The sequence below is a fragment of the Salminus brasiliensis genome, chromosome 9, assembly GCF_030463535.1.
Source record: "Salminus brasiliensis chromosome 9, fSalBra1.hap2, whole genome shotgun sequence".
Taxonomy (NCBI): domain Eukaryota; kingdom Metazoa; phylum Chordata; class Actinopteri; order Characiformes; family Bryconidae; genus Salminus; species Salminus brasiliensis.
In genome coordinates this window covers 4,691,844-4,711,759 of record NC_132886.1, presented here as the reverse complement: position 1 = coordinate 4,711,759, position 19,916 = coordinate 4,691,844, and the positions used below count along the sequence as shown (strand labels likewise).

The window sequence follows — 19,916 nt, the reverse complement described above, 5'->3', positions numbered from 1 at the left end:
CCCCTGAGAAAGCAAGGTCAGAATCTCTTTAATTCTGCAAAGTATGTTACACATACAAGGAATTTTACTCGGTGAGAGCAACACAAGTATGTAACATATAACATGTAAAGTATTACACTAAGAGTTAAAAAATACACTAAACAATAAATAGAATAAGAATAATAAGTTTTAAAAAGTAATAAATAAAAAAATTAAGGTGCCAAACAGGGTCGGACGCTCGCAGGGGTAAAATGTAAAGGAGGCTTTACTGGAATAATCACAGTCCAAGTTCGTAATCGATACACAGTCCAAGATCAAGGCCAAAAGACAGATGAAAGGCAAAAGCACAAACATCACACGGAGCAATGAATCCAAAAACAAAGGCAAAAACGTAATCCACAGTTCAGGTAAAGGGTCGAAATCAGGAAACCAAAACACAGGTAAAGATCTGAAGGGCAAAGCCAACAGGCAACGTCAAAAACCACGAAAAAAAACAGTATCAAAATCAGATCAGTATCCAGACTGGGATACAATACCTCACGAGGTGCCTACTCTAAAGCCCAGGCTTAAATACTAATCTAAGATACGATCACATGATCAAATCTTTCTGTGACAGAACATCAGTACTCATCCATATGTAGCCTGAGTAGACATCTATATACAAACTATTTGTACAGATATAATGATCTAAACATTTACAGAAATGTAACATCTGTACAGCTGTGCAAATAACCCTAGTGCAAGGCAAGCAGCATGGCGCGGGATTCAAACCAGCAATCCTTTGCCAGCACCTTAGTCCACTGGAGCACTCAAGAGCCATACAGAAATATATTGACCTCCATTCTTAAAAAATAAAAAATGTGTCTCCTCTACTGGTTAACCCAATCCTTATTCATGTAAACTCCCCCATCACTAGCAATACGCCCAACACTAGGAGAGTGAAGACTAGCGCATGTCATGGGTCCAGCCAACGCCTTTTTTTAAACTGGCGCTGATGCATCATTACCAGCTAGCCTTCAAGCACGATCGGAGCTCTAGGAGAGATGTGCCATCAAGAGCAAGGTTAATTGTGCTCCCTCTGACTCTGGCTGCTGATGGCAAGCAGCATGACCCGGGATGACCCGGGATTCAAACCAGCGATCCTCAGATCCCAATAAAAGGTGTTAATCCATACGGGTTCATTTAACAATATAGAGTCTGGAGTTTTGTCCCAAGCATCAAGTTCAGTGCTGGACTGGGAGCGTACTCTCTTAACCATCGGGTGGGGTCAGAATTTGATAGGCTTGTAACTTTAGACTTACAGTTCACAGTGTCTCATGACCGTCTAGTGATTTCATCACCCTCCAGTTGCCTCTTTTGTATTATGCAATGATTCTCTCTCAGTTGGAATCAGTAGATCTGATTACGCAACCCAGGCTTTGTGTTTCCTGTATGTTGCCCTTTTGGTGCAGTAACTTATTCCTTCAGAAGATACAACGTCTCACAGCACAGAGCAGGAAATACCAGATTCTCATGTAATTCAAGAATACATTGGAGGTAAGCTCACCTCAGGGTCTCCAGCTTGCAGTGAGAATTGTTCAGTCCATCTGAGAGCAGCTCCACTCCGGAGTCCTGTAGAATGTTGTAACCCAGGTCCAGCTCTTTCAGGGTGCAGTTTGCTGATTTCAGGATGGCGCTTAGAGTTTCACTGGAGGTTTTGGTGAGACTACAGCCTGCTAGTCTGCAATCGTAAAGAAAAACTACACCTTCAATATTGATCATTACAGAAACCAGGCTGATCTGCAACAGCCTGGGTGACTTTAGCTGAAAATGCAGCATCAATAGCTAGCCTTCAAGCTCGCTTCTAGGAAAGCACGGCTCCCCAGCTCCCCGACACAACAGCTAACAGATGCCTTTGCTGACCAACATCACACTAGGAGATATGTGGAGAGGAAGTGCCATCAACCCTCCATCCCATCCCATTCCTCCCCTCAAAGAACAAGGCCAATTGTGCTCCCTCTGATTCCGGCTGCTGATGGCAAGCAGCACGACCCTGGATATAAACCAGCGATCTCTGGATCCCAGTGGCAGTGCCTTAGTCCGCTGGTCCACTCAGAGCCCCAAATTCTTAAAGGTAAAGGTAACTGATACCAAGGAATACATTTTTTTGGTTTCATAAAGAAGCATGTGTGTAAATGAAATTAGTAAAGAACCATATCAGTGGCTTCCTTAAAAGCTCTTCAGATAAACATCTCCTTTACAAAAGTGGTTCATTAAGAAAAGCAAAAATGGTTCTTCTATGACACCATTCAAAGAATCCTTTGTAGCTCTTTAATTTGAAGGGTTTAGGACCAGATTTCTTTGGCGTTTGTGTCTCAGTGAGGCCTGTGGTCTATCTGTGTCATGGACAACGTCCCTCTTTTAAACCCTGTTGACGCCCAACTCCAAACTGACACACCAAACCAGATAGTGATAGCAGAACTGTGGACTGTGGACACACAGAAAGCTCACCTGAGAATCTCCAGCTTACAGTTTGAACTTTTCAGGCCAGCCGAGAGCAGCTCCACCCCTGCGTCCTGCAGGATGTTGTTACTGACGTCCAGTTCTTTCAGGGGACAGTTTGCTGATTGGAGAGCTGACGTTAGCATGTCGCAAAGGTCTGTGGACAGATTACAGCCCGCCAGTCTGCAGAGGCAGGGAATGTGGTGTTACTGGTATATATATACTGGTATTACTGGTATTATCTGGTTGGTATCATATGTTAATGTCAGTGAATGTGTCTGATCATTAAATCAGCATCTTTTATAGCTGCATTTATCAAACCCTGTCACCAACCACTGAGGTCAGGCTTGGCCTACACACACATTGGATACTACGATTGATGCCCCAACTGTGCAACTCGAGATTTAGGGCCAGGATGAGGGTTAGGATTAGGTTTTTGTTTAATAGTAAGGCCATGTTAAAGTTTTTGGGTGAGGTTTAGGACTAACATTGTGATTAAGATTAGATTTTGGGTTGAGGTTAGTGTTAGGATTAGAACCAGGGCTAGGGTTAGGTTTTGGTTGAGGTTTAGAGTCAAGATTATGATGAGGATTAGGTTTTGTGTTGAAATTAAGGTTAGAATTAGGGCCAGGGTTAGGGTTTGGGTTGAGATTAGGGTCAGAGTTAGGGTTCGATTTTGGGTTGAGGTTAATGTTAGGATTAGGGCCAGGGTTAGGGTTTTGGTTGAGATTAGGATTAGGGTCAGAGTTACTGTTGGATTTTGGGTTGAGGTTAAGGTTAGGATTATGGCCAGGGTTAGGGTTTTGGTTGAGATTAGGATTAGGGTCAGAGTTAGGGTTGGATTTTGGGTTGAGGTTAAGGTTAGGATTATGGCCAGGGTATGGGTTTGGGTTGAGGTAAATTTTAGGATCAGGGCCAGGATTTGGGTTAAGGTTAGTGTTGGTGTTAGAACCAGGGTTAGTGTTAGATTTTAGGTTGAGGTTTAGGGCCAATATTATGATGAGGATTAGGTTTTGTGTTGAGGTTAAGGTTAGGATTAGGGCCAGGGTTAGGCTTTTAGTTGAATTTTGGGTTGAGGTTAAGGTTAAGGTTAGGATTAGGGTCAGGATGAGGGTTAGGATTCGATTTGGGTTGAGGATAGTATTAGGATTAGGACCAGGGCTAGGGACAGGTTTCTGGTTAAGGGTTTAGGGCCAAGAATAGGCTAGGATTAGGTTTTGGGTTAAAGCTTAGGTTAGAATTAGGACCAGGGTTAGGGTTTAGTTTTGGGTTAGGGTTAGGGTTAGGATTACGACCAGGGTTATGGTGTTATGATGAGGGCCAGGGTTAGGTTTTGGGTTAAGGTTAGGGTTAGGATTACAGCCATGGATAGGGTTTAGTTTTAGGTTGAGGTAAGGGTGAGGTTTAGGGCCAGGATTAGGGTTTAGTTTTGGGTTGGGGCCAATGTTAGGATTAGGCTTTAGCTCAGTGTATTCAGATGCTTCACTGCTGCTACTGCTATGTGTAACAGAGGCTCTGTTAAGACAGAGGGCCACTCCGAATAAAGTGTTACCTGTATATTTACTACTTACAGAGCCTTTCTGCAGTTGCTTACAGCTGGGATTAGTCTCCTATACCCTTCCTCTGTCGTGTTGTATTTCTTTAGGTCAAACTCCTCCAGCACCTCCTCGGACATGCGAAGCATGCAGGCCAGTGCTGCACACTGCCCAGGAGACAGTTTCTTCTCCGAGTGTTTCTCTGATTTTAGATACTCCTGGATCTCTCTGGATAAAGACTGGTCATGCATTTCAGTCAGGCAGAGGAAAAGGTTGATGGACCGGTCAATGGGAAGACACTGCCTTTCTCTCATCTTCTCCATCATCATCTTCAGGATCCGCATCATCACTACAATCCGCTCCAGCTCCATCTCATCCTCCCCCTTGATTTGCTTCTGGATGTAGGTTATGATTTGGCTGATGCTGTTTGAGCTGTTCTGCGTGTGTGTTAGCAGGCCTCGTAGGAGCCTCTGATTGGACTCCAGCGAGATGCCCAGCAGGAAACGGAGGAAAAGATCCAGGCCTCCATTCCGACTCCTTAAGGCTTTACGCACCGCTCCCTCAAGCAGCTCCTCCAGGGTGACGTCCTCACTCCACTCTTTGTACGGGGGTTTGAAAAACCGAAGCGTCTCCATGTTCTTGATGGAATAGCAGTAAAACACGTAGAACGCCGCAAGAAACTCCTGAAAGCTCAGATGTACGAAGCAGTAGACCTTCCTCTGGTAGAGCACAGACTCCTCCTTGAAGATCTCAGTGCAAAATCCAGAGTACACCGAGGCCTCAGCGACGTCAATGCCGCAGTCTTTCAGGTCTTCTTCATAAAACATCACATTGCCCTTCATGAGCTGCTTGAAAGCCAGTTCAGACAGTTTCAGAATCATGATCCTGTTGGATTCCAGCTGTTCTTTGAGGTCTTTCTCATTGCTGTCTCCATATTTCTGCTTCTTCACGCTTGTCTGGATGAGCAAATAATGAACGTACATCTCAGTCAACGTTGTGGGAATTTCTGCGTCCATATCGTGCTCTAAGATTTTCTGAAGAACGGTGGCGGAGATCCAGCAGAAGACCGGTATGTGGCACATGATGTGGAGGCTCTTTGCTTGTTTAATGTGCGAGATGATTCTGACGGCTTGATCTGGATCACTGATCCTCTTCATGAAGTACTCCTCCTTCTGCGGGTCGTTGAATCCTTGGATTTCAGTCATCCGATCGACGTACCGAGGTGGGATTTGACTGGCCGCCGCTGGTCGAGAGGTTATCCAGACGAGAGCGGAAGGAATCAGCTCTCCCTTGATGAGGTTCGTCATCAGCACGCCTACCGACGATACGGCGGTTGTGTCAGAGACCTTCTCACACTGCGAGAAGTCCAGTGGAATTCTGCTCTCATCCAGGCCGTCGAAGATGAACGCAACTTTGCACAGGTCATATATCCGTGCGTCCAGATCTTTGAGCTCAGGATGGAAGTTGCACAGAAGCGTATGAAGGTTGTACCGGTCGTGTTTAATCAAGTTCAGCTCCCGGAACGGAAGCACGAGCATGATATCTACATGGGGATTGGCCTTTCCTTCAGCCCAGTCCAGTATGAACTTTTGCACGGAGACGGTTTTCCCAATACCAGCGATGCCTTTAGTCATCACTGTCCTGATTTCCTTCCCGTCTTTCATACCTTCCTCCAGTCCTGAATTAAGTGAGGATGTGAAAATGTCATTGCAGTTGATGGCAGCGTCTTCCAAGTGCTGCTTCCCTGGTGTTTTCTCCATCTGTAAAACCTCATGCTCCTCATTCACTCCTTCACTCTCTCCCTCTATGATGTAGAGCTGTGTGTAGATCCTGTTCAAGTGAGTTCTACTGCTTTGCGTCCGGACAACCTCGAACACGCTCTCACACTTGTTCTTCATTCGCATTTTGTGTCTCTCTAAAACTCGGGGCAGGACTTCTCCTACAGGTTGCTCGAAGTCCTGCTGCAGTCCTCTATTCCCCAGTCGAAGTGTCTGCACCACTGCTACGCTGTGGTGCTGCCTGATAGGGATCAAATACAGCAATACCAATATTAGCAGCAGTTTATTAGAAACAGTACAGGCGTCATTTACAAAGATTTAAGACTACAATAATGATCCTCTGGCTTTGTGAGCCATAAAATCATCAATCTGATGAGAACAGCATGTCAAGTCAAGTCCATGGTGCAACATAGACACAGTCATATAAGTCAAATAAGCCTACGGTTCAGAGGTTAAGAGCTTAGCTCACTTTGGGTTAAAGGGCTCAGCTCCACCTCTTAATTCAGGAAGGCGCTCCATGGACTGGTCACTCTTCATAGACACACAGCTGGGTGCTGCAGAAGAAACTCTCTGAGTCTGAAAACTGGACATATTGAACACTATCATTACTGAAGACCCTACTGAAGTCATAGCGGTGGATCACAGCTGAATGGACTCACAGAAACAGCAACACTATCCAGTAAAAACTGGGAATAATTACAAAATGTTCTTGTTAAAGTGTTAAAAGCTAGGCTAGGATAGATAATGAGGCTGTGGGCCGTCACTGTGACTTTGCCAGGAGCCCACCATAAAAGGAAAACCAATGTGTTTCATTGTGAGCTAAAATAACAGGGTGGTAAAATAACAGGGTGGTAAATAGGTATGTAAAACAACATCTGAGCATCGTGCACCCTAACCAAAGTTAAATGCTTCCTATTTATTTAGGGCGCTCTGGCCCTCTGGCCGATAGTGCCACAGTTTGTTAGTTAATAGGGGTTTAACAGGCCAGGACAGCTCATAGGCCATTTTCCTGGCAGAACGGAGGTGTGGGGGATGCTGTCACGGGGGGCAGGGGGGCAGATATGTGCTTGTAGTGCAGTAATCGATAGGAACTTCATCAGTGTTTTAGCCTGGGTTTGGAGGTAAATTGTGAATTCTGTTAAGACATATGTGACTGGCAGTCTAATGTGCTGCCAATACGGGCTCGGGGGTCCTGAGCCATCAGCGTCCGGAATCTGAGACAGCACAATTGGCCGTGCTCTCTCCTGGAGTGGGCCATCTAGAGGAGGGTAGGGATGGGTAGGGATGGTCTCTCTTCTCATCACTCTTAAAGGCGTCTGTTGGCTGGTGTGGTGGAGCTGGAGACCCGTCAGCATGTTGGAAAAGAGGCGATGGCTGGCTTTGCATGTATCAGAGGAAGTTAAGTTATTACCCTGCTTGTGTCGGGAGCATTGCTAGTGCTGGGGGGGAGTCACGAACGGGTGGGCATGTATTGAATACTTAGGTTGTTCATGCTTCATGTACAAATAGTAAGTGTGTGATTTTGATTTTGGGTAATAAAAAAATAAATTATTAATTCCATGATATTCACAGCAGCCAATTACATGTGTGTTTAATGAAGGTTGGATTACATCTGAGGCAAGTCCAGTGTCGGGCAGCGTCAGAGGTTCATGCTAACGTAAAGGTCACGTAGGTCACCCACGATCACCAAGCCAGTACACAGCAATTACTGAATAACTGACAGCAGTTACTAACTCACTGGACTCACTTTGGGTTAAAGGGCTGAGCTCCACCTCTTAACTCAGGAAGGCGCTCCATGGACTGGTCACTCTTCATAGACACACAGCTGGGTGCTGCAGAAGAAGCTCTCTGAGCCTGAAAACTGGACATATTAAACAGTATCATTACTGAAGACCTTACTAAAGTCATTCAGACGAGGCATGAACAGGACCTCGTCCTATAGACAACACAAAGAAGTGGTCAGACAGGTCATCAACCAAAGACAAGGCATAAAAATTCCCAAATAAGTTATAATCGTGATGGAATAATAAGCCCAAGGATTAATAAGTGAATAATAGTCCTGCAGTTTAACCCTTTAAATGGCTGCATGAAACAGATGGATACAGTCTGGTATCACAGAGCTCCTATATGGTGGAGCTGGTATGATGTGCCGTGTTCATTCCAAACCAGGGTTGGTCATATCTTTCTTATATGACTGTGAATGTCAAATATTACAGAACAATTACTATTTAAATTGGCTTATGATGGCTTATGAAATTAAGCCTACGGTTCAGAGGTTAAGAGATTAACTCACTTTGGGTTAACAGGCTCAGCTCCACCTCTTAACTCAGGAAGGCGCTCCATGGACTGGTCACTCTTCATAGACACACAGCTGGGTGCTGCAGAAGAAGCTCTCTGAGTCTGAAAACTGGACATATTGAACACTATCATTACTGAAGACCCTACTGAAGTCATAGCGGTGGTCACTGTAGCATGAATGGGGTTTTGTCTAATAGACAACCTCTGGAGCCGGTGTCAGGCCGAATGGACTCCACAGGAATAGCAACACTATCCAGTAAAACTTGGGAATAATTACAAAAACATATTGTTAAAGTGTTAAAAGCTAGGCTAGAATATATAATGAGGCTGTGGGCCATCACTGTGACTTTGCCAGGAGTCCACCATAAAAGGAAAACCAGTGTGTTTCACTGTGAGTTAAAATAACAGGGTGGTAAAATAACATGGTGATAAATAGGTATGTAAAACAACATCTGAGCATCGTGCACCCTAACCAAAGTCACATGCTTCCTATTTATCCAGCAAACAACCTACAGCACTCAATACATGCATTCTTCTGCACCTTTAAGAGCTTAACTCACTCTGGGTTAAAGGGCTGAGCTCCACCTCTTAACTCAGGAAGCCGCTCCATGGACTGGTCACTCTTCATAGACACACAGCTGGGTGCAGCAGAAGAAGCTCTCTGAGTCTGAAAACTGGACATATTGAACACTATCATTACTGAAGACCCTACTGAAGTCATAGCGGTGGTCACTGTAGCATGAATGGGGTTTTGTCTAATAGACAACCTCTGGAGCCGGTGTCAGGCCGAATGGACTCTACAGGAATAGCAACACTATCCAGTAAAACTTTGGAATAATTACAAAAACATATTGTTAAAGTGTTAAAAGCTAGGCTAGAATATATAATGAGGCTGTGGGCCATCACTGTGACTTTGCCAGGAGTCCACCATAAAAGGAAAACCAGTGTGTTTCACTGTGAGTTAAAATAACAGGGTGGTAAAATAACATGGTGATAAATAGGTATGTAAAACAACATCTGAGCATCGTGCACCCTAACCAAAGTCACATGCTTCCTATTTATCCAGCAAACAACCTACAGCACTCAATACATGCATTCTTCTGCACCTTTAAGAGCTTAACTCACTCTGGGTTAAAGGGCTGAGCTCCACCTCTTAACTCAGGAAGCCGCTCCATGGACTGGTCACTCTTCATAGACACACAGCTGGGTGCTGCAGAAGAAGCTCTCTGAGCCTGAAAACTGGACATATTGAACACTATCATTACTGACTGGTGTGTTATAGTTGTGGCATGAATGCGGCTTTGTCTAATATGCAAACTCTGGAGCCGGTGTCAAGCCAAAGGGACACGGAGAGGACTCAGGAAAGAGGACAGCAACACCATTAGGATCTTGTTACAGTGTTAAAAGCTAGGCTACACAACAAGAAGTACAAGTAATCCAAGGCAACAGTGTTGCTAGGTGGTTGCTATGGTATCCCAAGTGGTCGCTATGGTTTTGTTAAGTGGTTCACAGGTTTTGAGTGGAAGTTTCCATCTGACACGGCAGCCGTTTATGATTTTATGCTAATTGATGGAAGATTATCCAGCCCCTGCAGGGAATACCGTAAGTAAGTGTACCTCTGTTACAGTAATGATGTGTATTGCTGCTCCCTTGTAGAGGCTAGGCACTTGCCCAGAGCGTACCTAAACTGTCCGGTTGGGAATGTAATCAGATACAGGTGTTACATACATCACTATTCTTTCTCTATTTGACGGATTATTTAAATGATTTGATCGTTCAATCGGACAGGGATTGTATTCGTAATGGCCTCACTGTGAACTATTAGTCAGATTATTAACACATTATCAGGCTGCATGTAAACGTGGCTACTGGGTTTCACTCTAAGGTTAAATAACAGGGTGGTAAATCAGTATGTAAACCACATCTGAGTAAGTATCAAATTCATTGTGAGCTGAAATAACAGGGTGGTAAAATAACAGGGTGGTAAACAGGTATGTAAAACAACATCTGAGCATTTTGCAGCCTAACCAAAGTCACATGCTTCCTATTTATCCAGCAACTTATATACATGCATTCTTCTGCACCTTTAAGAGCTTAACTCACTTCAGGTTAAAGGGCTGAGCTCCACCTCTTAACTCAGGAAGGCGCTCCATGGACTGGTCACTCTTCATAGACACACAGCTGGGTGCTGCAGAAGAAGCTCTCTGAGTCTGAAAACTGGACATATTGAACACTATCATTACTGAAGACCCTACTGAAGTCATAGTGGTGGTCACTGTAGCATGAATGGGGTGTTGTCTAATAGACAACCTCTGGAGCCGGTGTCAGGTCGAATGGACTCCACAGGAACAGCAACCAGTAAAACTGGGAATGATTACAAAAAAGTTCTTGTTAAAGTGTTAAAAGCTAGGCTAGAATATACTATGAGGCTGTGGGTCATCATGGTGACTTTGCCAGGAGTCCACCATAAAAGGAAAACCAGTGCACCATTTATCCAGCAATCAACTTACGACACTCAATACATGCATTCTTACTTTGGGTTAAAGGGCTGAGCTCCACCTCTTAACTCAGGAAGACGCTCCATGGACCGGTCACTCTTCATAGACACACAGCTGGGTGCAGCAGAAGAAGCTCTCTGAGCCTGAAAACTGGACCATTGGGAGACATTAATTATTACTGTGGACCATCTGCACAGACTAGACTGCTGCAACATGGTCATTTGGGTTTTATTTCTGGGTGGTTGCTATGGTGTTGCTAAATTGTTGCTTGGTGGTTGTTATGGTGTTGCTAAATAGTTAATAGATGAGTGCTATAGTGTTGCTAGGTTGCTGCTTAGTGGTTGCTAAGATGTTGCTAAGTGGTTGCTATGGTATCTCAAGTGGTTGTTATGTTTTTGTTAAGTGGTTACTAGATGGGTACTATAGTGTTGCTAGGGTATTGCTAGGTGGTTGCTATGGTGTTGCTCTGAGTCTGAAAACTGGACCATTAGGAGACATTAATCATTACTGTTGACCAACTGCACAGACTAGACTGCTGCAACATGGTCACTTGGGTTTTATTTCTGTGTGGTTGCTATGGTGTTGCTAAATTAGTGCTATGGTGTTGCTAAGCGGTTACTAGATGAGTGTTATAGTGTTGCTAGGTCACTGCATAGTGGTTCCTAGGTGGTTGCTGAAGTGTTGCTAGGTGGTTGCAATGGTATGTTAAGTGGTTGCTAAATGGATACTATAGTGTTGCTAGATTTTTGCTTGGTGGTTGCTATGGTGTTGCTAAATGGTTAATAGATGAGTGTTATAGTGTTGCTAGGTTGCTGATTAGTGGTTGCTAAGATGTTGCTAAGTGGTTGCTATGGTATCTCAAGTGGTTGTTATGTTTTTGTTAAGTGGTTACTAAATGGGTACTATAGAGTTGCTAGGGTATTGCTAGGTGGTTGCTATGGTGTTGCTCTGAGTCTGAAAACTGGACCATTAGGAGACATTAATCATTACTGTGGACCATCTGCATACAGGAGAATCTGGGTATAGACAGTGGAAGTAGGGATGAGAACATCTTCAGATGGACTTCCTAAAGTTTGGTTGTGGACTTTTTTTAAATGCATGTAATTTAAATTAAATATAAAATAATAATAATAATAATAATAATAATACGGTGATGAGTTATAATGTTAGAGGAAAGGAGCATCAGCTGTTCTATAGAGGTATTAACTCACCCTAATTCAGAGGACACACCACCACTGCTGAATTCAGGAGGCTCCAATTTAGACGAGTCACTCTTGATGGACATACAGCTGGGTGATGAACATCTCTTTGACCTATGAGAGGATGTTACGACACTCTTAGGTATTGAAGGTCTGCTGCGTAACGTGTCCGTTGGGACAAAGCAGTAGAGAACAAACACAAGCACCGGAAGAAAACATCTGGGGTTTATAGGATGTCAGAGGACTGGATCAGAAGGTGGGCTGTATGTTCAGAAGAGACCTTAAACTGTCGTTGACTCACTTTGGCTCACGGGGCTCATTTCCACTGCTGCCCCCAGAAGGCTCCACCATGGACCAGTCCCGTTTCACAGAGGCACCTTCTGCTGGACATGCCGCTCTCTGGTTCTGCAAACTACAGGCGTCATGTAAAAGCCTTATTGAAGGAGGTGAACTCAGCTCAGTGTTTCTAATGAGTTTCAGCTCAAATTATTTTAATAATAAAAAAACACAATTATTAAAGTGAAGCAAGAGAAGAGTGTGACTTAAAGGAAACACAGAACGGTGTAAAGAGGTTCCCACATACAGGCAGTGTCTAGACTGTTGCAACATGGTCATTTGGGGTTTTTCTCTGGGTGGTTGCTATGGTGTTGCTAAATTGGTGCTATGGTGTTGCTACGTGGTTACTAGATGAGTGCTATAGTGTTGCTATGTCGCTGCATAGTGGTTCCTCGGTGGTTGCTGAAGTATTGCTAGGTGGTTGCCATGGTATCTCAAGTGGTGTTGCTAAATGGGCACTATCGTGTTGCTAAGTGGTTACTAGATGAGTGCTATATTGTTGCTAGGGTATTGCTTGGTGGTTGCTATGGTGTTGCTAAATGGTTAATAGATGAGTGTTATAGTGTTGCTAGGTTGCTGCTTAGTGGTTGCTCAGATGTTGCTATGGTATCTCAAGTGGTTGTTATGTTTTTGTTAAGTGGTTACTAGATGGGTACTATATTGTTGCTAGGGTATTGCTAGGTGGTTGCTGTGGTGTTGCTAGGTGGTTGCTATGTTGTTGCAAGGTGGTTGGTATGGTGTTGTTAGGTTGTTGCTATGGTATCCCGAGTGGTTGCTATGTTGTTGCTAGGCTGTTGGTATGGTGTTGTTAGGTTGTTGCTATGGTGTTGTTAGGTTGTTGCTATGGTATCCCGAGTGGTTGCTATGTTGTTGCTAGGTGGTTGGTATGGTGTTGCTAGGTGGTTGGTATGGTATCCCGAGTGGTTGCTATGATGTTGTTAAGTGGTTACTATAGTGGGTATTATAGTGTTGCTAGGTTATTGCTTAGTGGTTGCTAGGTGTTTGCTTTGTGGCTGCTAAGTGGCTGCCATGATGTTGCTAAGTTATTACTAGATGGGTGTTATAGTGTTGCTATGTTGTTGCTTAGTGGTTGAAATAAAATAATAACAATAACAATAATAATAATAATAATAATAATAATAATACGGTGATTAGTTATAATGTTAGAGGAAAGGAGCATCAGCTGTTCTATAGAGGTATTAACTCACCCTAATTCAGAGGACACACCACCACTGCTGAATTCAGGAGGCTCCAATTTAGACGAGTCACTCTTGATGGACATACAGCTGGGTGATGAACATCTCTTTGACCTATGAGAGGATGTTACGACACTCTTAGGTATTGAAGGTCTGCTGCGTTGGTCATGATTAACGTGTCCGTTGGGACAAAGCAGTAGAGAACAAACACAAGCACCGGAAGAAAACATCTGGGGTTTATAGGATGTCAGAGGACTGGATCAGAAGGTGGGCTGTATGTTCAGAATTCCTCTAGAGACCTTAAACTGTCGTTGACTCACTTTGGCTCACGGGGCTCATTTCCACTGCTGCCCCCAGAAGGCTCCACCATGGACCAGTCCCGTTTCACAGAGGCACCTTCTGCTGGACATGCCGCTCTCTGGTTCTGCAAACTACAGGCGTCATGTAAAAGCCTTATTGAAGGAGGTGAACTCAGCTCAGTGTTTCTAATGAGTTTCAGCCCAAATTATTTTAATAATAAAAAAACACAATTATTAAAGTGAAGCAAGAGAAGAGTGTGACTTAAAGGAAACACAGAACGGTGTAAAGAGGTTCCCACATACAGGCAGTGTCTAGACTGTTGCAACATGGTCATTTGGGGTTTTTCTCTGGGTGGTTGCTATGGTGTTGCTATGGTGTTGCAAAATGGTTAATAGATGAGTGTTATAGTGTTGCTAAATTGCTGCTTAGTGGTTGCTAAGATGTTAAGGTATCTGAAGTGGTTGTTATGTTTTTGCTAGGGTATTGCTAGGTGGTTGCTGTGGTGTTACTAAATGGGTGCTATAGTGGTTACTAGATGAAAGCTATAGTGTTGCTAGGTCGTTGCATAGTGGTTCCTAGGTGGTTGCTAAAGTGTTGCTAGGTGGTCGACATGGTATCTCAAATGGTTGCTAAATGGGTACTATAGTGTTGCTAGGTTGTTGCTTGATGATTGCTATGGTGTTGCTAAATGGTTAATAGATGAGTGCTAAATGGGTACTATAGTGTTGCTAGGTTGCTGCTTAGTGGTTGCTAAGATGTTGCTAGGTGGTTGCTATGGTATCTCAAGTCGTTGTTATGTTTTTGTTAAGTGGTTACTAGATGGGTACTATAGTGTTGCTAGGGTACTGCTAGGCGGTTGCTGTGGCGTTGCTAAATTATTACTAGATGCATGCTGTAGTGTTGCTGGGTTGTTGCTAGGTGGTTGGTATTGTGTTGTTAGGTGGTTGCTATGGTGTTCTTCAGTGGTTACTAAATGGGTACTCTAGTGTTGCTATGTTGTTGCTTAGTGGTTGGTGTGGTATTCAGAGTGGTTGCTATAATGTTGCTAGGTTGCTGCTTAGTGGTTGCTAGGTGCTTGCTGAGGTGTCGTTAGGTGGTTGCTATAGTATCCCAAGTGATTGCTATAGTGTTGTTAAGTGGTTACTAGACGGGTGCTGTAGTGTGGCAAGGTCGTTGCTTGCTGGTTATAAAGGTGTTGCTAGGCTGTTGTTGGGTGGTTGCTATGGTGCTGTAAGGTGGTTACTGGGTACAATATGTATTTCGACACTGAATGGAGCTCTATTGATTAACTAAAGGTTAATGACTTACTGGCTGCCACTGCTGAGCTCAGGAGGGTGCTGTATGGGCCGGTCACTCTTCACAGTCTCAGGGCTGGACAGTGGAGAGGATACTTCTTCAGTCTGCTGACTGCAGGCATTATAAAAAAATGTTAAAAAAAAACTTAAATTCAGTTCTTATTTGGCAACATTTGATTAACTCCAAAGTTACTGTAAATCAAACACTATTATATTATTATTACTTCATTATTAATACGTGTTTTAATGAGAGAATATCAGAAGCTGTGACTAATTTAACAGCAAAGTACAGGCAACAGCAGTGAAACCCATTACCTGCTCCTCATGGTGTCCCCGACACACTCATCCAACACGTCTGTGAACATGCCGGACAGGCTGCTGTGCGTCACAGTGCTGCTCACCAGAAGAACCGCAGGTCAGAAATGTTCAAAAAACAGCAAAACTGCATTATTCATTTTTTATTTTTACCACACACTCATTTAGCCTCTCCAGTGCTGAAGAATAAACAGAGAGTGTGTCCCAAATCGGGGGCTGCAGCCTTCAGAGGCTGTATTTAAAGGCTGCCTGTGTCACAGTGGCTCGGCTAGGCTGTCCCGTTTCGAAGGCTCCTTCATATGCAGCTTAGAAATGTGTCCTTCTTTTCCATGGTAACGAAGAATCCATGAAAATATCAACAATAGACTTCTCTATTTCAAAAATGATAAATAAATAACTATAATGTCTAAAACTTTTACTTAAAAAAATGAAAGTCATTAATTAAATTATGTTAAGTATATATTACAGATTCTGGTTCTGCATCAAGATTGTGGCCAAAAACTAAAAAAGAAACTTTTTTGGGGGAAATGAGTCACTTTCACCAGTACCCCTTTTTTGGCACAAAAAGCACGTTTCCGCTTTTACTCGTTAGAAAATGCCAGAAATTGTCCATAGTTGCCAATTCATCTCCAGAGAGCTAGCTGTCCACTGTGAAATGACTCAACACACTCGCTACAGCTCATATCCAGAACACATCCTGGACACAGCCGGACACTGGAGTTCATACTCTGAACTCTGTACAGACAGATCTGCTACCCACTCCGCTGCTGTGTGGTGTTGTCCAAGGAGTGCTAGAAGTGGCTGGTGACACTGACTCACTCTCCAAAGAATATTTCATATAGTATGTCTTCCTGACAGACAGACAGATAGATGGACAGACAGAGAGATAGACAGACAGACAGATATATAGATAGACAGACAGACAGACAGATATATAGATAGACAGATAGACAGATATATAGATAGACCGATAGACAGACAGACAGATATATAGATAGACAGACAGAGAGATAAGTAGATAGACAGACAGACAGTGAGACAAATAGATTGATAGAAAGATAGACATATAGAAAGGCAGAAAGATATTTAGACAGATTGACACAGACAGACAGTCAGACAGATATACAGACTGACACAGATAGAAAGACAGACTGACAGACAGATAGACAGACAAACAGTTATACAGAGAGCTAGGAAGATATACAGTCTTACATACATAGACAGATAGACACACAGACAGACAGATATATAGACAGATAGATAGACACACAGACAGACAGATATATAGACAGACAGATAGTCACACAGACAGACAGATAGACAGCCATACAGATAGAAGGATATACAGATAGACATATATGCAAATAAACAGACAGACAGATATACAGTCAGACAGATAGACAGACAAACAGATAGACAGTCAGACAAAAGTAAAGACAGACAGATAGAAAGATATACCCAGATAGAAAGATATAGACAGACATATAGACAGACAGAGAGATAGACAGACAGTCAGACAGTTATACAGAGAGCTAGGAAGATATACAGTCAGACAGATAAATAGATAGACAGATAGATAGATACACAGTCAGACACATTTATAGACAGATAGACAGACATATAGATAAAATAATAGACAGACAGGTAGAAAGATGGATATATATATATATATATATATATATATATATATATATATATATATATATATATATATGTATGTATGTATTAGAAAGATAGTTAGACAGTAAGATGGACAGACAGATAAATAGACAGACAGACAGACAGATAAATAGAGGTTGGTCTGTAAGGTGAATGGGTATTGTGTCAGGACTCAGAAGGTCCAGAGCATGCTTGGTGGTTTTAGGTTGATATGGTTAGAGAAGCATTTATAAGTAGGACGTGTGGGAACTGTGGGATCCTGAATGTTCTGAGTGAATGCTCCTTTAGTTCTGGCACCGCCTGCAGTGTTCGATACACCACTGTTCACACAGCAGATAGAGAAATCCAACGTTACCTGGTGCTAATAACGTCCTTCTCACACTCCTCCAACAGTTCTCCAAGCATGGCTGAAACCCCTTCATATGTCAATGCACTGTTCAACAGAGCCATAAACACACTTACAGGCATGATGTACACAACATATCGGCAAAAACACTACGGAATCGATTTCTGATTAATATGTACATATACATAAAGCTGGCAAATACAGGCCCGGGAAGTCTGTTTTTGTTTGGAACAAAATCCTGGGCCGGATTTCTACTTTCCGGACCTGTATTTGCCAGCACTGTATATACCCTGATAAAATTATGCATTCCTTGAGTTCCTTCATTCCAGGAATTCCTTCAAGGAACTCATGGAACTCATATAAAACGAATCCTGTCCAAGAAGGGCTTTAGCCTTTCTTTCCTTTTTAATCCAGTGAAATAAAACTACTCACACTGGGTCAGAGGTTCCTCCATCACAGCTGGAGTTACGAGGTTCCATCATGAAGTCTGGGACTTTAAGGGACAGAGCTGGACACTGGAGATGCTCCTCTGTGGGCTCTGCTCACAGGTTTCCTAGTGGTACAGTAAAGCGGCCCAGTTAGATCCCATTGGATGGAGGTCCACTCGATTGACAGCCTCCACTCCTTCCTCCACCTTCCCCTGCTTCTACTCAAGCTTATGAACCTGTGCTCGAGCACATCAGCCGTGTTACACTCACCTGATGCTAACATCTGCCCTGCTGTACTGGTGCCCACACGGTGCCCACTGCGCACATCACAGCTGGCATTACGCACGGACCTCCGATGGACTGGGCAGTGTAATGGTCATCTGCTCAGCTCTGCTGCACAGGGGAGGCGTGCTGACCTGCAAACGCTCCTCTGCTCCTCTGCTCCTCCGTTAGTCCGCCATTGGAGTAAAGTTACTTTCGGTTTGGGCTCAGAGAAGGAAGCTACCGTCTGCTGCTTTTTAGGAAAGGTGCTCACGCTCTAGGGGCGGGTCTATGGGTCTACGTCTGCAGACGTAGCCAATGAAGAGGCTTAGACTTAGTTTCCGGTTGTGGAGCTTTTTTTTATATATATATTTTTAGAATTAATATTAAGATTACATATACAGAAACACACTGCAGAAAAATACAATAAATAATAAGGGTATAAAAAAAAAAAAAAAAATGATAATATGATATAATAAAAAATGTCATATGTCATAAAATCACTCTGTTGTCAACTTCCGGTTCAGCCTCTTTATTAAATTATTATAATTTGTAATTATTTGACCTGCTGTTGTTTTGTTTGTCTGTTTGTTTGTTTGTTTTGGCTTCATTAGAATATGCAGGTACTCTGCAATGGACTCTGGCACCCTGTCCAGGGGGTATTGTTAAGTGAAGTTAAGTGAAGACAGACAGGTAGGGAACCTGTAAGACAGCCAGGTAGGAGACTAGTAAGACAGCCAGGTAGGAGACTAGTAAGACAGCCAGGTAGGGAACCTGTAAGACAGCCAGGTAGAAGACTGGTAAGACAGCCAGGTAGGAGACTAGTAAGACAGCCAGGTAGGGAACCTGTAAGACAGCCAGGTAGGAGACTGGTAAGACAGCCAGGTAGGGAACATGTAAGACAGCCAGGTAGGAGACTGGTAAGACAGCCAGGTAGGGAACATGTAAGACAGCCAGGTAGAAGACTAGTAAGACAGCCAGGTAGGAGACTGGTAAGACAGCCAGGTAGGAGACTAGTAAGACAGCCAGGTAGGAGACTGGTAAGACAGCCAGGTAGGAGAATAGTAAGACAGCCAGGTAGGAGACTAGTAGGACAGCCAGGTAGGAAACCTGTAAGTCAGCCAGGTAGGAGACTGGTAAGACAGCCAGGTAGGAGACTAGTAAGACAGCCAGGTAAGAGACTGGTAAGACAGCCAGGTAGGAGACTAGTAAGACAGCCAGGTAGGAGACTAGTAAGACAGCCAGGTAGGAGACTGGTAAGACAGCCAGGTAGGAGACTAGTAAGACAGCCAGGTAGGAGACTAGTAAGACAGCCAGGTAGGAGACTAGTAAGATGGGCAGGTCTGGCTGCAACTGGAGCTTTAACTGGAGTTAAATATAAGGGTTTACTGGAGTGCTTTCATGAAAATTCATGATGTGATCTGTCAGGCACTTTGTGAGTTGATGTTTATATACTGTATATGGTCTGTATGTTTTTGTTTTTTTTAAAAAGTGGCACCCAGTGATGGACTGGCGTCCTGTCCACTGGGAATTCCCACCATATTTCCAATGATTCTAGATGTGAATTTCTCATGGACAGGGCACCAGCCTCTATATCAATCATTGCTCCAAACCCTGGCAGGGAAAGAAGATAAGAAGATGAATGGCTGCCCATTGAAAATGAAGCATTTCAGTAATATCAGCTCTATTAAAGGAGCGTCTCTGTGCTCTACTGAGCATTAACATGAGCTTCATGGAGGAAAATATGAGGAGTCGTTGTCTAGAAGTTCTGTAAAGCTGCAGAAAGTCAGACTTCAGAGGCGTGTGATCAATAAGCTTTATTGGAATGTAAATGTGGGGCTCAGTCGGGACGTTTCACTGCAGCTCTCTTGAGTCTCTGCCACGGACACAGTCTTCATACTAGACTACAGACGTCTGCTGTGAGCTCGCTGGAGAGTGACGGGACGTGTGCAGGTGTGATGGATCTCTTATAAACCAATAGGGAGTCAGAATGGTGTCTGTTTATACTTCTC

The 19,916-nt window shown here is 43.6% G+C and overlaps 1 protein-coding gene across 1 annotated transcript in view; it reads right to left on the bottom strand.

Moving 5' to 3' along the window:
* The window catches only part of LOC140561923 (uncharacterized), a 28,238-nt gene extending 10,091 nt beyond the window's left edge, over positions 1-18,147 (bottom strand). The window contains exons 1-19 of the mRNA XM_072687193.1: positions 17,914-18,147; positions 17,648-17,768; positions 17,225-17,302; positions 15,211-15,288; positions 14,909-15,007; positions 13,621-13,731; positions 13,313-13,414; positions 12,070-12,180; positions 11,781-11,882; positions 10,606-10,719; positions 10,175-10,288; positions 9,197-9,310; positions 8,632-8,745; positions 8,067-8,180; positions 7,521-7,634; positions 6,243-6,356; positions 4,032-6,014; positions 2,470-2,643; positions 1,526-1,699 (exon numbers count right to left, since the gene is read on the bottom strand). Of these exons, the coding sequence (XP_072543294.1) occupies positions 1,526-1,699; positions 2,470-2,643; positions 4,032-6,014; positions 6,243-6,356; positions 7,521-7,634; positions 8,067-8,180; positions 8,632-8,745; positions 9,197-9,310; positions 10,175-10,288; positions 10,606-10,719; positions 11,781-11,882; positions 12,070-12,180; positions 13,313-13,414; positions 13,621-13,731; positions 14,909-15,007; positions 15,211-15,288; positions 17,225-17,302; positions 17,648-17,697 (3,860 nt within the window). The 5' untranslated portion in view covers positions 17,698-17,768; positions 17,914-18,147. The remainder of the gene's footprint in view (positions 1-1,525; positions 1,700-2,469; positions 2,644-4,031; positions 6,015-6,242; positions 6,357-7,520; positions 7,635-8,066; positions 8,181-8,631; positions 8,746-9,196; positions 9,311-10,174; positions 10,289-10,605; positions 10,720-11,780; positions 11,883-12,069; positions 12,181-13,312; positions 13,415-13,620; positions 13,732-14,908; positions 15,008-15,210; positions 15,289-17,224; positions 17,303-17,647; positions 17,769-17,913) is intronic.
* Positions 18,148-19,916: the final 1,769 nt, after the last annotated feature.